Source organism: Thermobia domestica, chromosome 11 (genome assembly GCF_964235325.1).
Source record: "Thermobia domestica chromosome 11, izTheDome1.hap1.1, whole genome shotgun sequence".
Classification (NCBI taxonomy): domain Eukaryota; kingdom Metazoa; phylum Arthropoda; class Insecta; order Zygentoma; family Lepismatidae; genus Thermobia; species Thermobia domestica.
In genome coordinates, this window is record NC_137464.1 from 93994962 (window position 1) to 94019223 (window position 24262).

A 24262-nucleotide genomic window follows, 5' to 3' on the forward strand; every position below is an offset into this window, starting at 1 on the left:
TTACACAGAAGTTTATTATGTACTCAGCAATGCAGAATGGTGTTTTTGTAACATAATACTAAAAAAGAGAAAGAACAAATGAAATGATAATTTATTACAAAGAGATGCGCCGTAATACGAAAGGAAGTTACATTTAAAACTTTCATTATTTTATCAAGCGGGCATATTAATTAGCGTTCTTGCTTTACACTTGGTAGGTTCTGGGTTCAAACCCTGTGGCCGATCATACATGAGTCCCAAGTTTTTCCTCGCTACTACCATTAAAAAAAAAAAAAAAAACTGAGGTGGTACTTTTAAATATATGCGCTGATTAAGCTGGATTGGAATACACCAGAACACCGTTCCGGTAAACATTTGACTTAGAGATTTTACAGTTCAGTAACAAATTGGCTCGTGAGCTGCGTGGATTACAGCCATTTCTGTAAATTCGACATATTTTTTTTTTCAACCAACTCACTGAATGTGTGTTTCAAAATCCCTACAAATATTATTGTTTGGATTTCAGCATCAATACCCATTCGTGCACAATCCCTGCAAAAATGTATAACTCGATACACCCTCCGCGCAAATAAAGTACAGTAGTAGAGAAGATAAAAGTTGGCTGTGACAATAGCAAAGTAACTTGCTTTGTAGACTAAATTTTATTTAATTTAGAGTTCATAACTGCATCTATAATTGAATTCGAATTTAGTTGTGCCACTTTCAATGAAGAAATAATCTGATAGGTGCAATCTGCGCCCTAAAATCCACCCGTGGGCGCACCTTGTTATCAGTGTGAATTCTCTTCACAGTTATGCTTTCTTACAGAAAATTTTGTTCGGAGAGAAAAAAAAGTTGTGTGAAGGTCTCACTGGGATAGTATTTACTAAAGGGCGTGCCCAGCACAAGAGCCATGGAGGCATAATAGCAATTTAATTTTCTTCAGCTCCAGCGGGGTGGGGGATTGGGGAACTCCGGAGGTCTGCACGGGCTCGGGTCGAGCCCGTGGGCCAGATTCGGGCCTACAAAACATATATCACTTCGGGCCCGGGTAGTAAATTTTTAAATATACAATCATATACTATTTCTTGGGCCTAATTTGTAAATATACTATGCAACGATATTTATTGGGCCGTTCTTTCCGGAGAACTTTTAAATCAAAACTGCAAAATTAAACCTCTACCTGCTGTAAGTGAAAGTACAATTTTGCGTTAATTATTACCGTAAGTTTCTGTAATTCGGGCTTATTTCGGGTTCATTTGATTATCACCCGGGCTCTGGCCTAAATGCTAAAACATATTTCGCACTCGGGTGGGGCCTCACATTATGAATTCACGGATCGGGCCAAGCCCGGGCTAAAAATTCCGGCCCGTACAGACCTCTAGTTTACACCCTCCACCTTCCAGATGTATGCCTTGAAGAAACACTATACGTAGTGAAGTTTTTGTTGTTGTTGTTGTTTTTTACATAAATATTAACTAAATAGCACAAATGACTAGTTATCAGAAATCTGAACCAATTGTCGACGACGAATTTAAGGGTAGCTACAAAACTAACGAGTACGATATAATCTGTTTAGAAACTATCATCCTTACACCATTAGCAAAGCATATGTTAGCTATAATCACAATAATATTCCCTAATTTTAAGACTATACCGGACTAGCCTAAAATCCCTACATTCAGATTGAGGATATATGCAGTATTATGCTACAAAGAGAGAAATGCTTTCCTACATTCGTGCCTCTTTAGGATCACGTTAATGGGTCTTATAAGGATTGTAATATTCAATGAAATGAACTCAGTTTTAGGTCCCAAGCATATGCCGTGTAGACTAAGGGGAATGGCGATGATGCGAAATGATTGAAAATGGTGAATGAAGACAGTGGGAGGAAACAGGAGAACCCCGAGTAAACCCACGCACACCGCGTTTTTCCACTATATATACCTCACTTGGTGCGAGCGGGAATCGAACCAGGGACTCCATGCACCAGACATGAAATATCTGCTACTCAGCCATTGCGGACCCGATTGTAATGTTATTACGTCAGTTCCCCGTCCGTTACTCCACACGATATCTCTCGAACGAAAGTGAATTTTCTTGAATAACGTTGTTTTGCAATGGGTAGTAACGCAGTTATCTCGGTGGAGTTCGTTAATAAGAATCAACCTGTTAATTTACTGACATCTTTATGGGATGATGATGATTTTAACGTTATGTAGCCTATCCACATCCGATACATAGTTCTATGTATGTGCGTCTCTAGTTGAATTCAGTTTCTTTTTCTTCAGACTATTACATTAGCACTCCGTTTATAAGATGTTCACAGCGAAATATGTAAATATTTCCACTTTTCTTTATTCCCAAATTTCTACTACATTTCTCACACAGTCCTTAACTTTATTTATCCGCGTCTCTGTATATACCTTAATATTTCATCCTCGTCACCAACATACGTACTTACAAAGTGGAAAATGGAAATATCACATCCGATACCCGAGCCCGCCATACTTCAACACGACTAACTACTTGAATCGTTGTATTCATATTTCTTTGTGTCGTCTTTCGGTAAATATATACAAAATATACGTTTATGTCATTCCTTATAGGAAATTTTTAATATGAATTATGCTTGCCTTACTTCAACTTATTTCTTCTGTAAATCGTCTACTTTTTACCTAGTGCTGGACCCTTTCTGCTAAACATTCACTTAACATAGATTTAACTAATTTTAATATTTGAAGTGATTTGTCATTTTCTCTCTTTGTTTTAAATAAAAAAAAAAATGGAAACCGGGAAATATATGGCTCTGCCTCTGAGATTGTTCTGAATAGGGCCGATACGAATTTCTCTTTCGTGTGTAGTAAAAGCATATTTCTAGGAAGGAAGGAAGGAAAACACATACAACGATTTCAAATATTAGATATTTCTACTATTACCGATGTCATTGCCTTTTCCTCATTTCAGTGCTATAATGTAACGAGTTTTTAAATCAGGGAATTTGATGAAAACTTAACTAAGGAATCGATTAAACGCAATATGCAAATTTCGGTCTTCGGTAAAATTATTAAAATCCCCGAGTCATTCTTCCACTGTTGACTGTTGTAGAATATTAATGAATTTTTGTCCAAGATTTGAGATTAGAATTGTACTCTGAATAATGGTAGGACAATCATCATGTCATTTATTTATTTATTTATTTATTTGTACTGTACATATTTCTGGACATTACGGCAGCTACGGCCTTAAGCTCGTCACATATGAAGAACGATATCTCTCGGCGAGCACCTGTCGGGGAAGCAAGAAAGTGGCCTGGAAGCTGTACATTAGATATCATTTGTCTAGTGTGAATGAAATGATACCTAGACCTCACTCAGGATGGCTGGCTTGGGAAAGCTTTTAATCTTTTTGATCGAGTGCCCACACTGGGAAGCGAACCCGAGACCATTCGCACCAAAGGCGAGAGCGTTAGTGACTACGTTACGTAGGGCCACAATCATCATACCAGATTAGAATCATGTTTAGTTCTCTCTCTACAGGTATGCAGAGAGAGTAATAGTGTAGAAGAGTAATAACACAGCGCTTCACAGTCTACAACATAACTTACAATTCACTATCGGCATTGAAACACTCACCAACATTTCGTTCAATACTGCTTTGTTACGAAAATTAAGATCTGGTTGTTCTTTAGCAAACTGGTGTAAATAGAATTCTTTACGTCGTTCATTGTATTCCCATGCTGAACCACCAAAAACACTCAACTGAAAAGAAAAAAATATGAACATGTACATACATAAATATAACTCAAATTACAAATGCAGAAAACATTAACTTGACCACCTACCTTATTTTTTTTAACTATGCACTATTTTTCATTATTATAATAAGTTAGATAGCTGTGTATCTTGCAAGATAGAGACATTTGAAAACCTTTTTTATATTATTAATGCAGGAGTGCCCACAAGGGGGGGCTATAACGCAAACTGCGTCATTGAAATATTTGGGGGGGTTAAAAATCTATATAAATATATTTGAGGGGGTGTAAAAATTAATCGAAAAGATTTTTTTCATGGAAGAACACCTATGGATAGACAATTGCGGGGGGGGGGGTGCGTCATGGACATAAGGGGGTGGGCATCACTGATTAATGTATATATATATATATATATATATATATATATATATATATATATATATCTGTAGTCAAGTAATGTTGATTATGTATTAGGAAATGAAGTATGGGAGAGTGCTTTGAAGATTTTAGTGGAATTAACCAGAACTTTGTGGTACTTTGGAAAGAAAAACTAGAATAAAATAAGGAATATGAACATTAGCTATCATTCCCTCTACAAATCAATCACTTCATTCCTTGGAATACATCACTCATTCCCAGGAGGGAGAGAGACTGAACTATTTCCGTGGATTACTCTTACAATATCGAATGGAAAATCAAGTGTTTTAGACAGCGCCGTAACTTAGATTTTTTCTGGTGGGGCATGCATTAATACACATATTTGCCCCCCCCCCTGTCTCCATCTTTCTCTTACTCTTTATGACCCTCCGGAGCCTGTGGGCCCTCCCGCACGGCAAAGTCTGCGGGGCCGTTAGTTACGCCCCTGGGCCCGTTTCATACATGACAAATTAATTAAGGGGGCAATATTGACAAATCTCAAAGCCATACGTATAAATATTACTTTTAGGGCCTTTAGTAGTAGATATTTTTACTGAAATGGGCCCACGACTCATTTTTGTTTTATTAACCTTTTGTGTGCTGTTTTGTTTATGTGATGTAGTGAACCTCTGATGCTTTATTTGTAATTTCATGTTCGTATCGTATATGGAGAAAGAAAATTTTGTCTTAAAATGTCCCCCCCCCCACGAATGATTCGGAGCTTCCCTGGGGGACAGATTCCCCCTTTCCCCCCACAAGTTACGGCCCTGGTTTTAGATGAAAAAGTAAGTTATATTAAATATTCAACCTCTCTCACAAATTCGATATGATGATGAACATGAAAAATGGAAAAAATTATTGAGGTCATCCAGTACCACAGATGTCCCCATAACGCTCGTTAATTCGCACTTAATTTGTGAACCTCTGATGCTACTATTAAGAGTCGGAGAATATGAAATACTCCATGAGATTCCCTTCTCGAATAAGCATGTTATTTTTATTAAATTTTCAGTGAATATTTCTGTAGGCCTACCCTCATGCAGATTGTCTCCCCCACTGATTTACGTAGAGGTAAAAGTGGATCTGAAAAGGTAGGGGGACGCTTGACGTCATGCCGTCCACCGTGCCTAACCTTGCCATTGTATTTTTTTTAGAAAGCGGGGGTCGCCACAGATATTTTTTGGAAGTGAGAGGACGACTTCCCCCTGCGTTCCCCCTCATTTTTACCCTTACGGAAATTTCACAGCAAATAGTTCGCAGTCTTTATTGTATTATTTTTAAATGAAACTTACCAGAAGTTGGCAGTGCTTTGTACTCAGAGCAAATGCTCGAAGTGATTAATTTACAACCCTCCCCTTTTTCCAAATCAAACTATCTCCAGTGAAGTTATATTATCATGCTCAGTAGAGCAGATACGATTTAGTTCCAATGTATTATTCTTAGTTTCAGATGAAATTGTAAAATAATTTCGGACGGAAAATTGGTTGAAATATTCCACCCCCCTCAAACTGCTCATGGTACCCCCGCTCTGGGCACTCCTGAACAGATCAGTACCTGTTGATAAATAGTTTGAGCTGTTTATCTAGAATTCTCAATTTAGACGGGTACACGAATTTACAGCTTTCACCCGTGGCACTTGTATAAAACTAAGGATAGCCGTCTGAAAAGGGGAAAAATAACCATAAGATTTCCAATTAATGAATTCTACAAAATGAATGACTTAATAGAAACTTCAAATACCTCGGAATAACGCAGCTTTGAGACATTCAACACAACAGTATGAAACGTACCTTATAGAAAGATTTCTAGTGAAGAATTCAAACAACACTTAGAATTCAGCTTACTTAATCCTAACAATGTTAAAGCCATCAAGAGATTTGCAGTATCACATCTTCACTTGGCATAATAAAATATGAATACTGACTTCAATAACTTAACACAATTGATAAGGATTTTAAATGACAGAATTAAAACAACTGCCCAATTGTAAGTTCTCTGAAGGACAGTGGCTGATCTATCCCGGATCGGGGGGAAATATGCCCCCAGTTTTTGTAGCGATAAAAATAATTTGAGCTATTATTTATATATTTTTTTGAAGTTTATAGTGATCTCATGATAAGACCTGCCATAGTCTGGATTCTGGCTGCCCCTCCCCCCCAGTTTTCACCTTCTAGATCCGCCTCTGCTGGAGAAGGACTATTCCAATAATCCGCACTTGTCAGAGACGGCAGTTAAATTTTTAAGTTAAAAGCGATTTAAACCGAAATATAGTAGTGATAACAGTAATTGACTTTGAAAATTGATTTGTTCCAATCTACTAAACGGGATTTCCTACTTCAATATCCGCCTATCTGTTCATTGCCCTTGATCTCTTGAAGATTTCTGTAGTTGTTGCAAGACATGGGATGAAGGAATTCTATATTTAATTTGCAAGACCTTTGATCGAGTCCTTATCTTTCAACTAGAAAGAAGGGTGAAGGTCAGTGAAATATTTAGTTTATCATTTTCTGAGTAACCCAGAAAATTAATATTCCAAGTTATTGTTAGTGTTCACTTGTAATCCAAATTTTTATGTCGAAACGTGAACTGTATTTTCACGTCTTTCTATCTTTAAAAAAAAAAAAAAAAAAATCTAAAATTCATTTTAGGTATATAGAAGGAGAGTAGTTATAAGAAATAATTTTAGTTCCAGTAATGTTGAACAGTGGTACTGGAACGAACAGTTTTAAAAAAATAGTTTACAAAATCTCTTTTATATATTTACTCTGTCAGCGTATCCATCCGTCCGAGAGAAAAATTCTCAAGAATCACTTGATGGATTACTATCAATTTTGACTAGGATATAGACGGTCCAAAGTTTCTTATCGATTTTGTTGATGGAGGTGAAATTGAAACCGGAAGTAGTAAAAATCAACGTAATTTCCGTTTATGACGTTGATTACTATAGAACAAAAACGGTAACAGACAGTGAGAAGCAGTTTTCTGTAATCGATTAAGCGTCCAAAGAATACGTTTCATCCTCATTGTTAATTTTACTAAAGAGATCCCTCGTGGCTATGTGGATAGCGTACGCGCCTTTGGCAAGGAAGACCCGGGTTCAGTTCACGGCGGGGTGCTCTTGTAGTTCGGATTCCACGTTAAGCTGCAGGTCCACATCTCATAATAGCTAACGTAGTTGCTGAACGAATGATTCGGAAATATTTTTTTGTTACTATTCTGGAACTAGATTTAGCAAATTTTCCCCCAAATTAGCAGCACTGATCAAGGTAAGCCAACCGGAACATTAATGTGATGCACCGAAAATGTTCCAGCTATTTACTAGTAGCTCACGATCGACGGTTCGGAGATCACTGGTCTAGATAAAGCTTCAGCTGCTGATGTGGTGATGGTAACATTTCCACCATACACTTACAATAGGTTAGAATTTTTTAGATATTTCTGTTTATGGGCCACTGAAGACTCATTACAATCAGACTGTTGAGAGTGGATGTTGTACAAGAATGAAGAGAAAACATTTGATATCTATACAATTGCAGAGGTGCTGGAGATAGCATTTCCTAGGGCATTTACACCAATCAACATATTGGCGGATTTCATATCCATTAGACACGGGCGTTTTCAGTGACAGCGATTTCATGAGTTCATACATAACAGATGAACTCAGAGACGCAACCATCACACGAAGTTACAGCTGGTTCTGGAGAATGGGAATGAGAACAAAATTGTGCAGAAAGCCATTAGTTCGAACTATTTGGATGAACCAGCTGTTGGAACTTCTAATGCTCAAAACTACAACATTGAATCGAGTGCACCTGAGGCCGACAAAAGAAAAGAAGTCAGGAAGACAGTCACCGCTGAAGAAATCCAAAGGTTCCAGAAAGGAAAGGCAATGTTACAAGGAAGAGAGGGAAAACAATGATAGCGACCAACATGCAAGAAAAGAGCACAATGTTAAAAAAAAAAAAAAAAAAAAAAACTATCATAGTGGTCAGGTATTTAGGAGATATTTTCAAAACAGTTTGGCATGGCAAAATTTAGTAAGAAGGGCTCTAGTCAAAAGACACAGCATAGTAAGGAAGGACTGATGAAGAGAAGAAAGTGCTGGAGACACAATCATCACCACCACCACCACCATCATCATCTAACAGTGAAGATGAATCTGCAATTTCTCTTATGCCTACAGATGAAGATAGTGCAGAGAAAGAATCCCTGTATTGTTGCAGTTCGAAAGACGTTGATTGTAGTGGGGAAAAGTAGTGTAGGGGCATTGAGTATGGTCAGTCTACTCACTATGTTCTGTAGCAGGTAATGAATGGAAAACATATTTGTGACTTTTGTATTTCAAACTAAGATAAATCATAAATCTTATTTACTTTCATCGTATTTTACAGAACTTAGGCTCAATTTGAAATTTCTGCATAAATTAATTAAACTAAATTAAATTAATTATTTTTGAGTGTCAAATTGACTTCAAGCTCAATTCGCCTTTTTTTTTGACCTTATGAGCACATTTGATGAAAGCTAACATTTGTACTTAGAGACCGAATTTAATTTTGGCTGCAATTAACCAGTTTATTGTTGAATTTTGGCCGAAGTTTGCGTTTCATCCCACGGCTATCAACTAAGGCTGGTTGGTACGTTTTGTTTATTGCATTTTAGATTAAACAACTAGAAATGTAGTGTTGTAATTATAACTCTGGTTTGAATTTCGTATTTTGTTAGAATTATGTTAATATTCTTAGTATCCGAAATAAACAAAATTCTGTGTTGGCTATTGGCATATAGCCTAAAGATTGTTGTAACTTTATATAAATAGAAATTCCACTTTTATAACATTAAAGCTTTTTTTTTTTTTTTAATGTTCTACATGTGCTTTACCCTTTACTGATGTAGTTATTGCGTTTTGGTTTTGTCTTTTATTTGAAAAAATAAATTACATAGTGTTTTAAAGACAAGTAAAGAAATTCACTATTTTCTTTCCATTTAATTCATCATAATACGCGTGTTTCAAGGGATAGTATAGCTGTTGCAAGTTATATGAGCATATTATGCAGATTCATTATGCAGAGTAATTTATATTTGTCTATGAAAAATTTGTAAAGTGTGATTTCTGATTACTTCCAACTTAAATAGTTCAAGAAAAAAAATGAAGATTTAACTGACCAAAAAGAAAACAAAAATACATATATGATCTTGGGAAGAGAGTCATTTCAATAATTTTGAAATCTGGCTCAAGGTAAAACGTTCTGCCCTATTACTGTAGCTATTACTTGTATCGTTCAACGGAAACTCTGCAATTTGATTTTTTTCTTGTTTTCATTAGAGGACAAGAAGTAAAATGCTCCATCCAACATAGTCATACAAAAATCCGCCATTACCTTCTTATATTCTCGCTAACTTCGTTCGTGGTGGTTGATACATTCCTAATTTTCAAAACAAACTGCACAAATAAAATAACAACAACAACAACAACAACAATAATAATAATAATAATAAAAAATTCTGTTTTCACTTTGCTTGATCATTACAAAGTATATGACGGGTATTTCGAATGCAATATTCGATGCTTATAAATCAAGAATGGTTGGAGATCAAGTGATGAAACAAGAATGAAATAGGAAAATGTCAGATGACATATCTAGTGATGGGCAGTGGGAATATTCCCGGTGGGAAGGAATTTAAAAATGGGAATATTCCCGGGTTTTTTCCCCGGCCTATAAATTCCCGGGAAGGAATTTATTTCCATTTCTTTACTTTATCTTCCAAATTATAAGAACCATATCACTAAATATTTTATTTTAATATATTATGATTTACTTCTAGGTTTTAAAGAATTTGGAGGTTAAAAAATTTAATATTATTTGACGGTACTCTATATAACTAATAATATGATTTTTTAAGTTCCATTTCCATTTGCACTAAAAAGTAAGGTAATTGTTTAGAATTTGGGGGGGAGGGGCAAAACTAGCAAAAAGTAGGATGATTTACGGAAGAAATGAGTTGATAGTGATGTTCAACTAGTCAAGAAAGTATCGAACACATTTTTTTAGGGCAGTAGGAGATTTATACAAAACGGAAAGGTAAGTGGAAGTGATTTATGTGAGAAAAGAAAGTGAATTGTTGGTAACGAAGATAGAAAACAACCTGCCATGCGGGGCTCTAACCCGCCTTCATTCGCTAACGCTCGCTCTGCAACGCTGTCTGAATTTAATGTTGGTAACGTAATTTAACGTATGAAACCATAAAACAACCGCATCGGAATAGAATATCGCAAAAAAGTAGGTGCCAAAGCTGGCCCCCAATGCTAAAGAACAGCCAAAATTAGCAAAGTACTAATTTACAAATGATGAAAAGGAACCATTTTGTAAAGTAACTTAGAATTATGTAGAAATAGAGATGAAGTACTATTAATAAACCCTGAACCACCATTAGTAATAGACGTCGGTCTGTCTCCTCTTTCTCACTCGAATTTCTGAAGAAGTACTCGGACTTCTTTTACATGTGAATTAACGTATGGAATTTCGAGAAAGGTCATGTATGGCAATGTTACGTGCTAAAATATAAAGATAAGTAAGTATGTTGCAAATTTTGTGAACATAAATATGTATGCGCAAGTGTTGATAAATTGGTGAGACATGTATCTTCTAGCATTTACACAATCTAATTGGTTTATAACATTTATAAATTTAATGTGTTTATAATATCAGTAATAGTCAAGTTGAGCAAATCCACTTACATATAAATTTAAACTGTTACTATATAATTTAGTATATAATTTTTTCACACATATTTAATTGATAGAACATATTGTAAATAAATATACATTTATGCGTACTCTCTAAATACAATAAAGTGTTAATAAAGTAACATAGTACCGTTCAGAATATACATTTTAAAGAATCCTCTGTGGACAACAGTAATCATATGCTGTGATATAAAAATTAATTCAACTTTGAAATCATAATATAGTAATAGAATGCAATTTTCTTTCTGATTGAACATAAATTCCCGGATAAATTCCCATTTTGGGAATCTTCCCGGGAATATTCCCGAAAAATATCTTCCCGGGAATTTACCCATCACTAGGCATATCGAATGGAGCGTTCTGCTTGCCCCACAGAACTTTGTAAATTATATTTGGGGGGGTTGTCGAAAGTTTTAAATGGGTAGGATCTGTTATTCACAAGATTAACTCTGCCTTTCTTTTCCATTGTCATTACAATGATGTATCAGATGCATATCTTCCTTTGTCCAATTCTTTCATAATCTTTCACTTTCATTCACTACCCTTCATCCTAAATAAGGTCATCGTGGGACGTTAAACATTTCATTTGTTTTAATGTTGCCTATTAAAAACTTTTGACAACGTAAGAATACTCAGGTCATCTATAACTCTATCAAGATATGAAAATTTCATTATGACAACCATTGATGAAGCTAGAAAGGACCTGGGATGAGCCTTTGGATTCCTTGTCTCCCCCAGATAGTTGTATTGTAATGTAGGTCAAATAATATAAAACTATTTTTCGGTATACTAGAAAAAAGCTGCCCCCTCAAAAATCTCTTCCCCTCCGCTTGCCCCCGCCCAAGGACGCCCATGTTGTGGTTTCCAGAGGGGGGCAAGTATAAGCGACATTTCAAATAGTTTCAAATTTTGCTGTAATTATTCTAAAAATTCTATTGGGTTTTCGATCTTCCGAAGTACATTTTCCACTAGGGGGACAAGCGCCCCAAGAAATTGGAGCTAGCGCCATCAATGATGTCAAGCCAAGTTCAAACAAAATTATAATCTAAATTTCGAGTGCATTGTTCTGTTAAATACACCGTATTTCTTTTCTATTCACTGGTGACATTTTCAAAATGTGAAAGCATACACGATTGTTGAACTATTGTGATATAAGCTACTCAACGTTGTCCACACAGTATAAATGAAAGGTAAGGGGGAAAAAAGAAGAAATGTCACAAAACTGTATTTTCGAGAAAACGACGTTTTAATATTGAAAACCGCGTATAAAATGAATCGAGTCAGTCAAATCTTTTGCCCTTTTCCTTGGACATTTCTACGTCTACGCATGCATGGCATATAGTCAAATAGTACTAGATCTAAGACCATTGGCGTCTCTGGCATGTAAAATTTGGGGGGACATCAAAGGAAATGATCTAACTGCTAGTGAGTATCTAAATAAATTAAATTAAAATAAAATATTGAATATTTCGTATTTCAAAATATTGAGGGGACGCGTCCACCCGCCAGAGACGCCCATGTCTAAGACTCATCAACAGATGGGGCAAAGCACCCATATGGACATTCATTGTTTTTTCCCCTTACCCTTCAAATGAGTGAGAAGTACAGCTTATTTTCGTCTCAATACTGCTTTTGTTTAGTCTCAAGTGTGTTCACAGAATTATGTAGAGCGCTTTTATAAGTTGGGTACTTCAATTCGAAACAATTTTCCCTTTTGTATTCTATATTTCCAACCAAACCAATAAAAAACAACAAAGAATACATACTCTTCAGAGATAAACTAGACATACTGAGAATATACTATAGTTCACATAACGAAAAGAGATGGCAGCACATGTACTACGTGCAAGTATTCTGAATAGTTTCAGAGTTGTCATTACTGATATTCATTATACAACATCATTTTACAGAGAATATTTAAAGTTTATCTAATATAATGAGTAGTTAATTATAATCTTGTTCGGTTTTGTTACAAGTGGATAGATTACTATACACTCTCGCAATATATTGGATAGTAGATTTAATATTTAATCAAATTCAACGCCGAGGTCTTGGGTTTTTTAACCGGGTTCGATTCCAACTATTTTTGTAAAGCGTGCTATTACAGCACGCTCATTTAATCAATTTAACAGAGATAGAGAACTAACTGCGAGCTAACAAACCTGAAATTGCCGGTAAAACGGTAACCTTCTAGTTGGCGGAAAATTTCGACATTCTCGTTCTCAATTTTTCTGGTTTCTTTTCTTTTCTTTTTTAATTTAAATTTCTCACAGGCAATTCTTTCATTGACTCATCTCAATCTCAAGGTTGACGGACTTCCTAGGGTGTTGTATTCATCCATCCATTCCTCTAATGTAATTCAGGTATGCTTATTTCTAAAAGGCGTCTAGCTGTCAACCACATGACAAAAGAAATCAACTCGATAAAAGTTGGTAAAGAAGACAAAATGGAACAAAGGGAGCCTGCTACAGTACCATGGCCTCCTGCTGCGAACTGATTATGGGTAAATAGCATATCTTTTCGTTTTGCTTCCTTTCTTTCCTTGAACATGCGAGATGATATTGTCTCTGAAACAAGTTGGGACACAGTTATTAAACGTTTTTGCATTTTGACACTCAAACAAGTATCGTTGCTGTGTTTGAAGGTTTTATCGGAAGAAATATCAAAGCCGCCCGATACATATGATACAATACAGCGAATGGAGGTAGGCCTATATAAAGATTGTAGTAAACGATGTTTTCACATGGCACCACTGTGGAGAATAAATCTCTTGATACTGTCACGCAGTTGTCGAAGTGAGACTGTATGCGGCGGTATGCCAAACCGCTTCTGGTTTTTCGGTGATGAAGGCATACCGTCACTGGAAAGTAGATGCTAAATACCTTCAATAAATCCATTTTTATACACAGTAATTGACGAATAGCTTTGCACGTAAAAAGAGTTTATTTCTTTCTAAGTTGACAACACCGACATTTTAAAATCTTTTTCCTACCTTTTGTTTTTAAAATGAGGCGCCTTTAAAGAAGTTCACCAAGTTTATATTTTGATGTGCCATGTTGAATAGTTTCTTTTTTATGTATGTATGTGTCTCTTCTTGTCTTAATGCATATAAATGCCTTGTTTTAAGCATGGGCGTATTTAGAGGTTGTCTGCTGTGGGGAGGACCTTCCGGGGGTTTGCAACAGGGGCGTCATTTCAGACTTCGGTTGAGGGGGGCAAGAGCACCACCGACATAAGACTTTCACGCTTTGTACTAGTATATTAGTAGACAATCGATAAAAGTATATGTATTCCTCAAACTCGTGGGGGGGGGCAATTGCCCCCTCCTGCGCCCCCTAAATGACGCCCCTGGTTTGCAATAACTTTACAGTCAAGTGGGAGAACCGAAAGCTTTTTCCTCAGGAATTTGTTAATATCCTCATTCGGTTTTTCAACATTTTCGTGTATAATTGTCTATAATACAACATAAGAGGATATTTATATACTGTATATATTTTTTCAGAAAGTTGTTGGTGGGGGATGAAAGTCTCTCCATATCCCCCCACCCCCCACCTCGTTACTACACAGAACTTCTCCAATGGTTTTCAGTCATTATGTAAATAGAGATGTACTCTTTTAGGCAACATACTCTCACTGTATTTCAACATTTAGATAGTCGGAATGTCGAGTCAAAATCGTAATAAAACATACCGCCTCTGATTTTTCCCCACTTCGAACACTGCTGTCACGTATTTGCGCTTAAGCTTATTTTATCTTCATTTAACTTTTAGGCGATTCTGATCTCATAAGTTTCTCATGACAATACGTAGAACATGTGTCTGGAATTGTATTTTCTTTCTAAACTAATGAGTAAACTCATTCAGAATACCAACCGAGATTAATAAACAAGAAGGGAACAATGCTTCATACTCCTATTATTTGGTACATTTCCGGTATGTTGTCTTCCGCAAAATCATAGTTTTTCCTTTCTTTTTCGAAATAACTCCTTTGTATCGTAGGTATATTTGGTCAAGCACTCTTTCGTGATGGAACGAAAGGGAGAAGTGCAGTATTTTCTTCGCGATGAAGTTCATGTATTTCTTATTTCGAAGATGACTGATGATAAGAATGGGGACAAAAAACGAGATTTAACAAAGAATGGCTTTGTAATTCATAATTTAAAGACTAAGCCGTAAGCCCTTCTCACATAGAACTGAACTGAGGCCTCAAACCAGGTTACAACTTGACAGTGTTGCTTAAGGTTATTTTTAATGTCCAAATAGTTTGTGTCTAAAACGGTAGATGGCGCCACCGTCACCAATGTTAACATATACAACTAATAAAATTAAAACAATCAAAAATAAAATGAATAATTCAAAAATTAAGCAAAAACGGATATAATCTGGTTAATGGACGTTACAAAATCTAGGGAATGGTACGTGTCGATTCCACATATTATTGTTAGTTTCATTGTTGAAGGCCATCATTGTTAAATAAACAATCAACTTTATCTGCCACACTTTCTAACACAAACTGACTAAACTTGGCACACCCATCGGATTACCACAGAGATATCTATGGTACTTGTCGATTTCACATATTGTTGTTAGTTTCATTGTTCGAGGCCACCATTGTTAAATAAACAATTGTTGGTGTTCTCCATTGTTAAATAAACAATCAACTTTATTTGCCATACTTTCTACCCCAAATTAACCAAACTTTGCACACTCATTTACGATTGAGATATCTATGGAATGGTATGTGTCCATTTCACATATTGTTGTTAGTTTCATTGTTAGAGGCCACCATTGTTAAATAAACAATCAACTTTATCGGCCATACGTTCTACCAGAAACTGACCAAGTTTCGCACACCCATTTAAAGTTGAAATATTTAGGGAATGCTACGTGTCGATTTCATATATTGCAGGGGTGGATCCAGGGGGAAGCGATCGCCCCCCCCAGAAGAGAAAAACTTTCTTATTATATATATATATATATATATATATATATATATATATATATATATATATATATATATATATATAAAACACATAATCCAAAGTTTTGTGCCCTTAAAAGTAGCAGTATGACAACCCCCCCTTAGAAGTCGGTCCTGGATCCGCCCCTGAGCGTGATTAGTGCCATACTGAAAAAGTTCGACTTACGTATTTTCCTACAGTAGTCAGGCCTTTAGTATGATTCTTATTATACGTCTAAACGACTCTACATAAGGCCCATTATAGAAAACTTTCTCTGAAAGGAGCCTCCGTACCAGCCTTCCAAAATAGTGGATGGAGTGTAAGGTAACGCAAAACATTCGAGAATCAACTGCCACATCACAAATAAAAAGATATTTCGTTACGTTGACGCAAACCGTTACGGAGTGAGCCCCATGTAGATTTAATGAGTATGGTAATTGTAAATTATACCCTTACAGTAGCGCAGTACGGTATGACAGGAAGTAGAAATTACTTTTCTAGTTAAGCGATAAGTGGCAATATGTTGTTACCGCTATCCCAAAAGCTTAGGATACGAATTTTCAAGCGTAAAATTTGAATTGTATTTTAAAAAGAGATACGTTTATGTAATTCGCATTTCCCGATTTTTGGACCCAGTACCGGTATAGGCAGTTGAGTTCGAAGTTCGCAATCCCATTCGGGTGCATTGGAGGTACGGCCTAAGCTATGCAACATTCAACTGTCATGCATATTATCATAAACTAAAACGCTTATTTTGCATTCCGTTGACCCAAATCATTCCGGCGTTAGCGTCTGTGGATCTAGTTAGTATGGAGAATGATGTGTAATTGTAAAAGTAAATAAATAAATAAAAAGAATCTGGTTTAAAGCCTCCACGATAGTGGTCAAATTGTTAGTTGCTCTGCTTCTGTTACTTGTAACTATCTATTGCAAGTATTACAGGAATAATACTAGATGGCAGCACAACTCTCTTACCATGGCTCTAACGAAATTCCAAGAAAACTGTCGAAAGCACTAAACAGTGTTATATGTTGCATAGTAAATGTTACCTTACCTTCAAATTATTTTTAATAGATTCAAATTCTGTGCATGACTCTCTAAAGCTGTAAATAAATTTCAGTTCGCGATTAAAGATAATATAGATGTCTGCCTCATAATGAAAATGAGCGTCACAGTAAGCATACTTACCTGGCGTAGGGGTTACCGTGATCAGTAAGGCGGTTCCCCCGGGGCGAGGCTCTTCCATTGCACTTCGGTTGGGCTGACCCTCGCGAATACCCCAAACGTGGGTATCTCGGGCGCGTAATTTTTGATAGTCGGGACTGCGTTCGCGCTGTCCCGGAGAAAAAGAATTAAATAACAGTTTTAATTCCCTATCTCCTCTTAGGTGCATAAATAATCTCTCAGAAATTAAAACATAGTAAGGTTCTTCAAACTATTACAGCAATTTGTCACTCCTAGTAAGTCTTGTTTCACACGTCTTGCCAATTCTATTAATTTAGTATATATCGGATATCTCCAATATATGAAATTTTCTTCTTTAAATAAAATTTAAAAAAAAAATATTAACGAGTCTATAGATCACTAAAATCTTAGTAGTTAATTTCTAACAAGGCAGGCACTGGCTTACGGGAAAAGTCGTATTCTTAAGAAATTTACGATTTTTTGCATGATCTAATGTATGCAATTGGGGAAAAGTATTTAAATATACTGTACTACATAATGAACTAGCACCTTGGCTTCCATTGGAGAAACATTATCATCCGTATGAAACTAAACATGCAAGCAAGCAAGTTGATAGCAAGAACAATGATATTATATATATATATATATATATATATATATATATATATATATATATATATATATATATATATATATATATATATATATATATATGTGTGTGTGTGTGTGTTTTATCTTTGACAATGTCTATTGCAACAAATGTTGTTTAATGACAATAAAGCATATCTTATCTTAGCTTATGCTATGCTTGAGTTTCTTTGTAACTATAACGTTCGTGCCCTGGGCGATGGAAACCCGTGCTTGATTCCCAGTGGGAGCTCGTGGAGCTTGGATCTTATGTTGTAACCCCTTTCCGGATCTGCCTCCCTGCTGTCCCACGAACGAGTACTTTCAGGAGATCTGAACTTACCTGGTTAAGACATCATAGAACATTTCCGAAAAGGGATTAGAGAACTTTTCTCGGATCGCCCTCAGGTCTCAACAATGAGATAAGCACTGGCGTCTCTCGCATGTAAAATTTGGAAGGGACATCGAAGAAAGTGATTAAAATGGTGCTACCTAGCCCAACATATTTAATATTTTGTACTTCAAAATATCGGGGGGGACGCGACCCCCTCGTCCCCCCGCCAGAGACGCCTATGGAGATAAGCATCAAGCACCGAGAGGTTCGGAAGTCTCGTCTTGAAATCCTCATGGACATCCAGATGATCGCTCAGACCACGACACACAAAAATATCATTCACACATGCAACGAAAACATAGATCTAAATAAAATGGCACTATGCTTATTTATTAAATGCACTATGTGTAAAAAAATATGTAGAAGAAAACAATCACAACACTAAACACTGATATGGGTATAGACACTTCACTATTTCCACAAACAAAAATAACACTTCACATTTCGCGAGATAATAGCCCTTTACTTTTTGTATCACATATGTATGTGGATGAAATATTATATATGGGGGTTCACCACAAACACTTTTCTCACACCACTCACTAAGCACGTGGGGGTTAACACTGTGGGGTAACACTAAAGTAATCGCACGACGTAAGTTCCTGGCTGCTGTGAGAAGAATTCGTAAAAGGTTGCTAATAGTATCCAGCAGGATGAACGTAGACAGTTGCACTATGTAAATTAGGACATTGGTAGGCCCGTTTACTACTTATACGCAGAGGGTCTGAGTACCCGGGACTTCACTAAAACGGGGGCTAGCAATTGCACAAGTCTTTAGTCAGCTATGAGACGTATGCCCCTTTACTTGATTCTGTAGCGACTTGAACGAGTTCGCTATTTTGATACGCGGAGAAAAACTAGAGTCCAGGTGATCCAGGTGTAAGCTGGATTGACCAACTGGTCAATGTTGGCAGTTGATTTTAAAATGTAATTAGGATAAGTCACCTGTACGGATATGCAAATTAAATGTTAAAAGAATCTGCGTTAACTCACAGTTCACTGGTCACAATGTATAAGGAGGGGTGGGTAATTCGAGCGTGAGAATTTCTATGTAAAATTGGCTGAATGATATGGTTGGCGACGGTGAGTCGTTCAAAGACCTGAAAGTCTGCTCTGAACTGCCGCAGTATTTCCATAAATAATTGAATAAAGCACTTAATTCAGTTCCAAATAACTATAGAACACAGTCTTTCCACATTAATGAGTAAGGAAGAAACACTGAGGATCCAAGTAATAGAAATACGATTTTTCATACATACTATTCAATAATGTGTGTGGTCTTTGTTACTAATTAAAATTCTCTCACAGTGAAAAAAATGTTTCAGATACAGATGGTGATCAGAAAAATGGAAACACCTGAACGAAATTGCAACTTACCAGAGTAATATGGTGTCGGGCCACCTTTCGCCTTCAGAACAGCCTTGATGCGACGTGGGATGGAGACATAGAGGTCGAGAATGGTAGCAAGTGGAATTTTACACCATTCCTCGTGCAGGGCATCGGCCAGTTCTGTGAGAGAGGATGGAGGTGGAAATCGTCGCCGGAGCCGTGTTTCCAAGACGGACCACAAATGTTCAATTATGTTGAGATCTGGGGAATGGGCGGGCCAGGGCAGGTGTTGAACTTCATCCCGATGTTCCTCAAACCACGCTGCAACAACGCCAGCTGTATGAATGGGTGCATTATCATCCTGGAAGATGGCGTCATTGTCCGGGAACAACATCGGGACCATAGGATGCAAGTGGTCTCCTAAAATTGCGACATAATCGTTGGCAGTGATTCGTCCGCTAAGTGTGACCACAGGACCCAATGAAAACCATGATATTGCGGCCCACAGCATCACCGAGCCGCCGCCATGTTTCACAGTTGGGCGGAGACACTGCAGATCATAAGCTTCTTTGGGCGTTCTCCACACAAACACAGCCCGTGGTTGGGAATAGGGTGAAGGATGACTCATCCGACCATATCACACGTTTCCAGTCCTCAACGGTCCAAGTTGCATGGTCGCGGCACCATTTGCGGCGTGCGAAAGCGTTATGGTCCCTGATGAGCGGTTTGGCCCTGCAACACGACCCCGTAAGTTCATGTCATGTAATTCGCCGCGGACTGTGATTGTCGAAACAGGGTGGGGGAGGTGCTGATTGAGTTCCTCCGTCACTTGTTCCGCAGTGGCACGACGGTTCTGCGTAACAATGTGCTTTAATACCCGGCGTGACCTGTCACTCATGATTTTCTTCCGCCCACTGTTCCGCTTCCCCGATGTGGTTTTCCCGTGTGTTGTGTAGGCCGTCATCACCTTCGACACTGTCCCACGCGACACACCTAACACAGTAGCCACTGCCGTCACACTCACTCCACATAACCGCGCACCAACAATTTGCCCTCTTTGAAAATCTGAGATGTCTCCCATTTTACACTACCTCCGTCTGCTGCAGCCACTGGACACTGCTGTTCTACTGCGCCTGACGTAGTATGGAGACCGACCTAACACACCACCACCAGCGGTCCGGCGCTGCGGGCGCCACGACACCACTGCCAACCCATACGTCTGACGTGTTGCCAACGACAGGTGTTTCCATTTTTCTGATCACCATCTGTATATGTAAGGGTGAACGATGAAAGACACTTTTGTTCTTGATTCGTGGGGGGGGAAATTGAATTATTAGCAGTTCCCACCGAAGACAAGAAATTATTTGCGTCGCAAAATTAAAGTATAAATTGAAGAATGATTTTTGGCTTTCCAAACTATGCAGAGCGTCCACAAAAATAACCTGGTGACGGTTATAATGTTAAGTTGTAGTTTTTGTTTTGTGTACTCTTTGTGCCCAAAGCACATTGACAAGTTCGTCCCGATGTGCGCCACCGGTGCGATGGTACATGATCTTTATTTCTTACGTTAACGTGCCTTTGGGATTTTAGTTAGAAAAGTAGAACAGTGATACGGACTTTCTGTTATTGCACTGTGTTAAGTGTATACAGGGTGTTTCAAAACAACACCGACAACGTTTGGGAGGTGATTCCTCACACTGAGATAAGACAAAAAGTATAGACGAACCTGGGTTCTCAAATGCTTCCTTTCGGAGTTATAGGCTGCCGAAAACATGAAAAAATTAAGTTTAAAGTTCCATAGCTCCATTACTATGGGACCTACCTTAGTCGGGTCAAGACAGGGGCGGATCCAGGGGGGCGATCAGGGCAATCGCCCCCCCTCCAGAAGAGGAAACTTTCTTATTTTATATATATAAATAAAACCCATCCCAAAGTTTGGAGCCCTTAAAATTAGCAGTATGACAACCCACCGCCCCCCGAGAAGTCGGTCCTGGATCCGCCCCTGACATATTGTTATTAGTTTCATTGTTGAAGGCTACAATTGTTAAATACACAATCGTTGGATTTATCTGTTGTTAAATAAACAATCAAATTTATCTGCCATACTTTCTACCACAAACTAACTAAACTTGGCACATTCATTTACGATTGAGATATCTATGGAATGGTACATATCGATTTCACATATTGTTTTTAGTTTCATCGTTAGATTTCATCATTGTTAAATAAACAATCAACTTTATCTGCCATACTTTCTACCAGAAACTGACCAAACTTTACATACCTATGTAAGATTGAAATATCTATCCTATGGTTCATGCCGATTTCACATATTGTTGTTAGTTTGGTTGTTGGAGACTATCATTGTTAAATAAACAATTAACTTTATTTTCCATACTTTTTACCAGAAGCTGACCAAACTTGACATTTATTTACGATTCAGATATCTAGAGAATGGTACATGCAATTTTTTTCATCCTGAGATGATGTAGGAAGCTCAGACTATCCTTAAAACTATGTAGGTTTTACCAGCAGAGCCACTCGTGGCTGCTGCATTAAACAGACGATAAATACTTGAATGTGTCACGTGCAGGGCAATCAACTGTCGTAATCGTAAATATTATTGTTTTTATATCTCACAATAGGAGTTCATCCGAAGAGGATGAAATAGCCATAGCGGCGATATCTCCTCTGTTGTTGGCACAAAATCCCCTCCTCCTCAAAAATAAAAAGAGAAAAAAGAAGAGCTGCTGGGCCAGGGAGTCGATTCTTCGCCACAATAATGCAGAGGAAAGCACCATATTTTCGATGGTGAATAAAGAACTACTTGCAGAAGATCCTCGCTTCTATAAAAAATTCTACAGAATGGAGTATTCAGAATTCCATATGCTATTGAAATTTGTAACTCCGAAAATTCGGCAGCAAGATACGAACATGAAGTCTGTATCAGCTGAAAAAATGTTTATAGATCCTTGCATCAACCATCTTGTATACACGACTCCAAAAGTGCATTACCACCTGCAATTCTCCCTTTCCTGCAATAGCAGGCAACCCAAAAAGCTCAGCGCTTGGGTTGGTTGCGCATTCGAAAGGCGTTGAACCAAACCTCAATTTTGTTACAAATATATCAGTGTGGCAAACTGCAAATAAGAGAATAAAATAAATTGTTAAGACTTACCATTTTATTATCGTGATGGCAATGGATGACATAAAAGTTACAAAATCATCTTACCTAAGCAGTTCAAACAAGGTGAATGGTAAGAAACACACATAAGAGGAAAGCAGTTTCTTTCCTTTTCCAAAAGAAAATCTCGTAAAAAAGAAAAAGATTATATAATGTAAAGGTTTAATATAAAAGCCTAACACCCCAAAACAAACATCCACACGAAACAGAAAGAGAGAGAAACACAGAATAAGGAACACCAATGGCTTAGCTGACTAACGGGCCTCTCATACAAGATAAAGAGATGGGACCCTAGTTGTAAACCTAATTGTTATAATAATAATAATAATAATAATAATAATAATAATAATAATAATAATAATAATAATAATAATAATAATAATTATTATTATTATTATTATTATTATTATTATTATTATTATTATTATTATTATTAAAAATTGTCTACTTTCCCAATCTCTGACCTACCTAAGAGCATGTCTGTATATAGCGGTCATGTGAGTACCTTTTGTCAATGAGTGGCCCTAAAGGTAAAAGGATGCAAATCTCTGAGAGAGAGGAACAAAAAAACTTTCTTATGATAAATTCTAGGGGAAAGTTCGAGGAATTGCTTTTGACGGGTGCTTTCTTGTTTTTCGAGGACAGAAAATTGTATCGGCTAAGAAGTTACAGTATATAATATTGCAAATTTGCAAGTGCATTTATTTACAATGCAATTTGAGGTAATAAAGAAATTGAGGACTTCGGGACAAACGACTTGTCAAGTCCAAAAAGTGAAACTATAAAGGAGATAGCTTCACAAGGATTTCTATTCATCTGATTTTCTTCAAACTTGGCACATATATACTAGACCGAAAATAAATGCACACATGTTTTTTTTTTTTTGTTTCTTTCGGAGAACAGGTTAAAGGAGGCAAAGGGTCCCTTTTAAAAAAGGGTACCTTTGATTTAAAAGGACCAAATTAAAGAAACGATACTCTGCCGATGCAAAGATGACTTCAAAGTACAAAATACGGGTTTTGAAGTTTTTCACAGAGAAGTTTTGCAGAGGCAATGCTCCTTCGAAATGAGAAAGGACCCCGAACAATCTTTATGGAAATTGGATTTCGGTGGAATTGCTTGGAACCGTGTTATGTTGTAGGTATTATATTCCTGAGAAAAAGTCTCAATGGACACAACCAAAAATCGTTGGCCGTTTGGCCACCATGAGGCCACTTTCTTAAAAAAAAGCCGAAGAAAACGACATTCGAGATTTTGGACAAAAATACTAAAACCGTGATGTTGTAGATATTGTGATTCCGAAAAGGTCCTAATGGCCATAACCACCAAACACTGATATTTGGCCACTACAGGGCTACTTTTTTGAAAACAGCCAAACATAGTGATATTCTGGATTTCAATGAAAATCAGTAAAACTGTGATGTGTTGCAGATGTTGTGATCCTGAGAAAAAGTCTCAATAAGCACAACCACCAATCACTGACCGTTTGGTAACTACAGAGCCACATTTTTGCCAACAGCAGAACTTAACGTTATTTTGGATTTCATAGCAATTGCTTGAAACGGTGATATGTTGTAGATATTGTGATTCTGGGAAAAGGTCCTAATGAGCACAACCACTAATCACTGATCGTTTGGCCACTACGAGGCCACTGTTTTGAAAGTAACCGAAGATGGCGATGTTCTTGA

The 24262-nt window shown here is 37.2% G+C and overlaps 1 protein-coding gene and 1 non-coding gene across 3 annotated transcripts in view; one reads left to right on the forward strand and one right to left on the reverse strand.

The window, feature by feature from the left end:
• The window catches only part of LOC145664294 (maltase 2-like), a 164668-nt gene that overhangs the window by 21990 nt on the left and 118416 nt on the right, over positions 1 to 24262 (reverse strand). For both annotated transcript variants that reach the window (XM_081730833.1, XM_081730832.1), the window contains one exon: positions 3615 to 3740. In XM_081730833.1, the coding sequence (XP_081586959.1) occupies positions 3615 to 3740 (126 nt within the window). The remainder of the gene's footprint in view (positions 1 to 3614; positions 3741 to 24262) is intronic.
• LOC145665541 (U1 spliceosomal RNA) lies at positions 17036 to 17197 on the forward strand. The gene has a single exon (XR_014127561.1). It is a non-coding gene; the product is annotated as a U1 spliceosomal RNA (small nuclear RNA).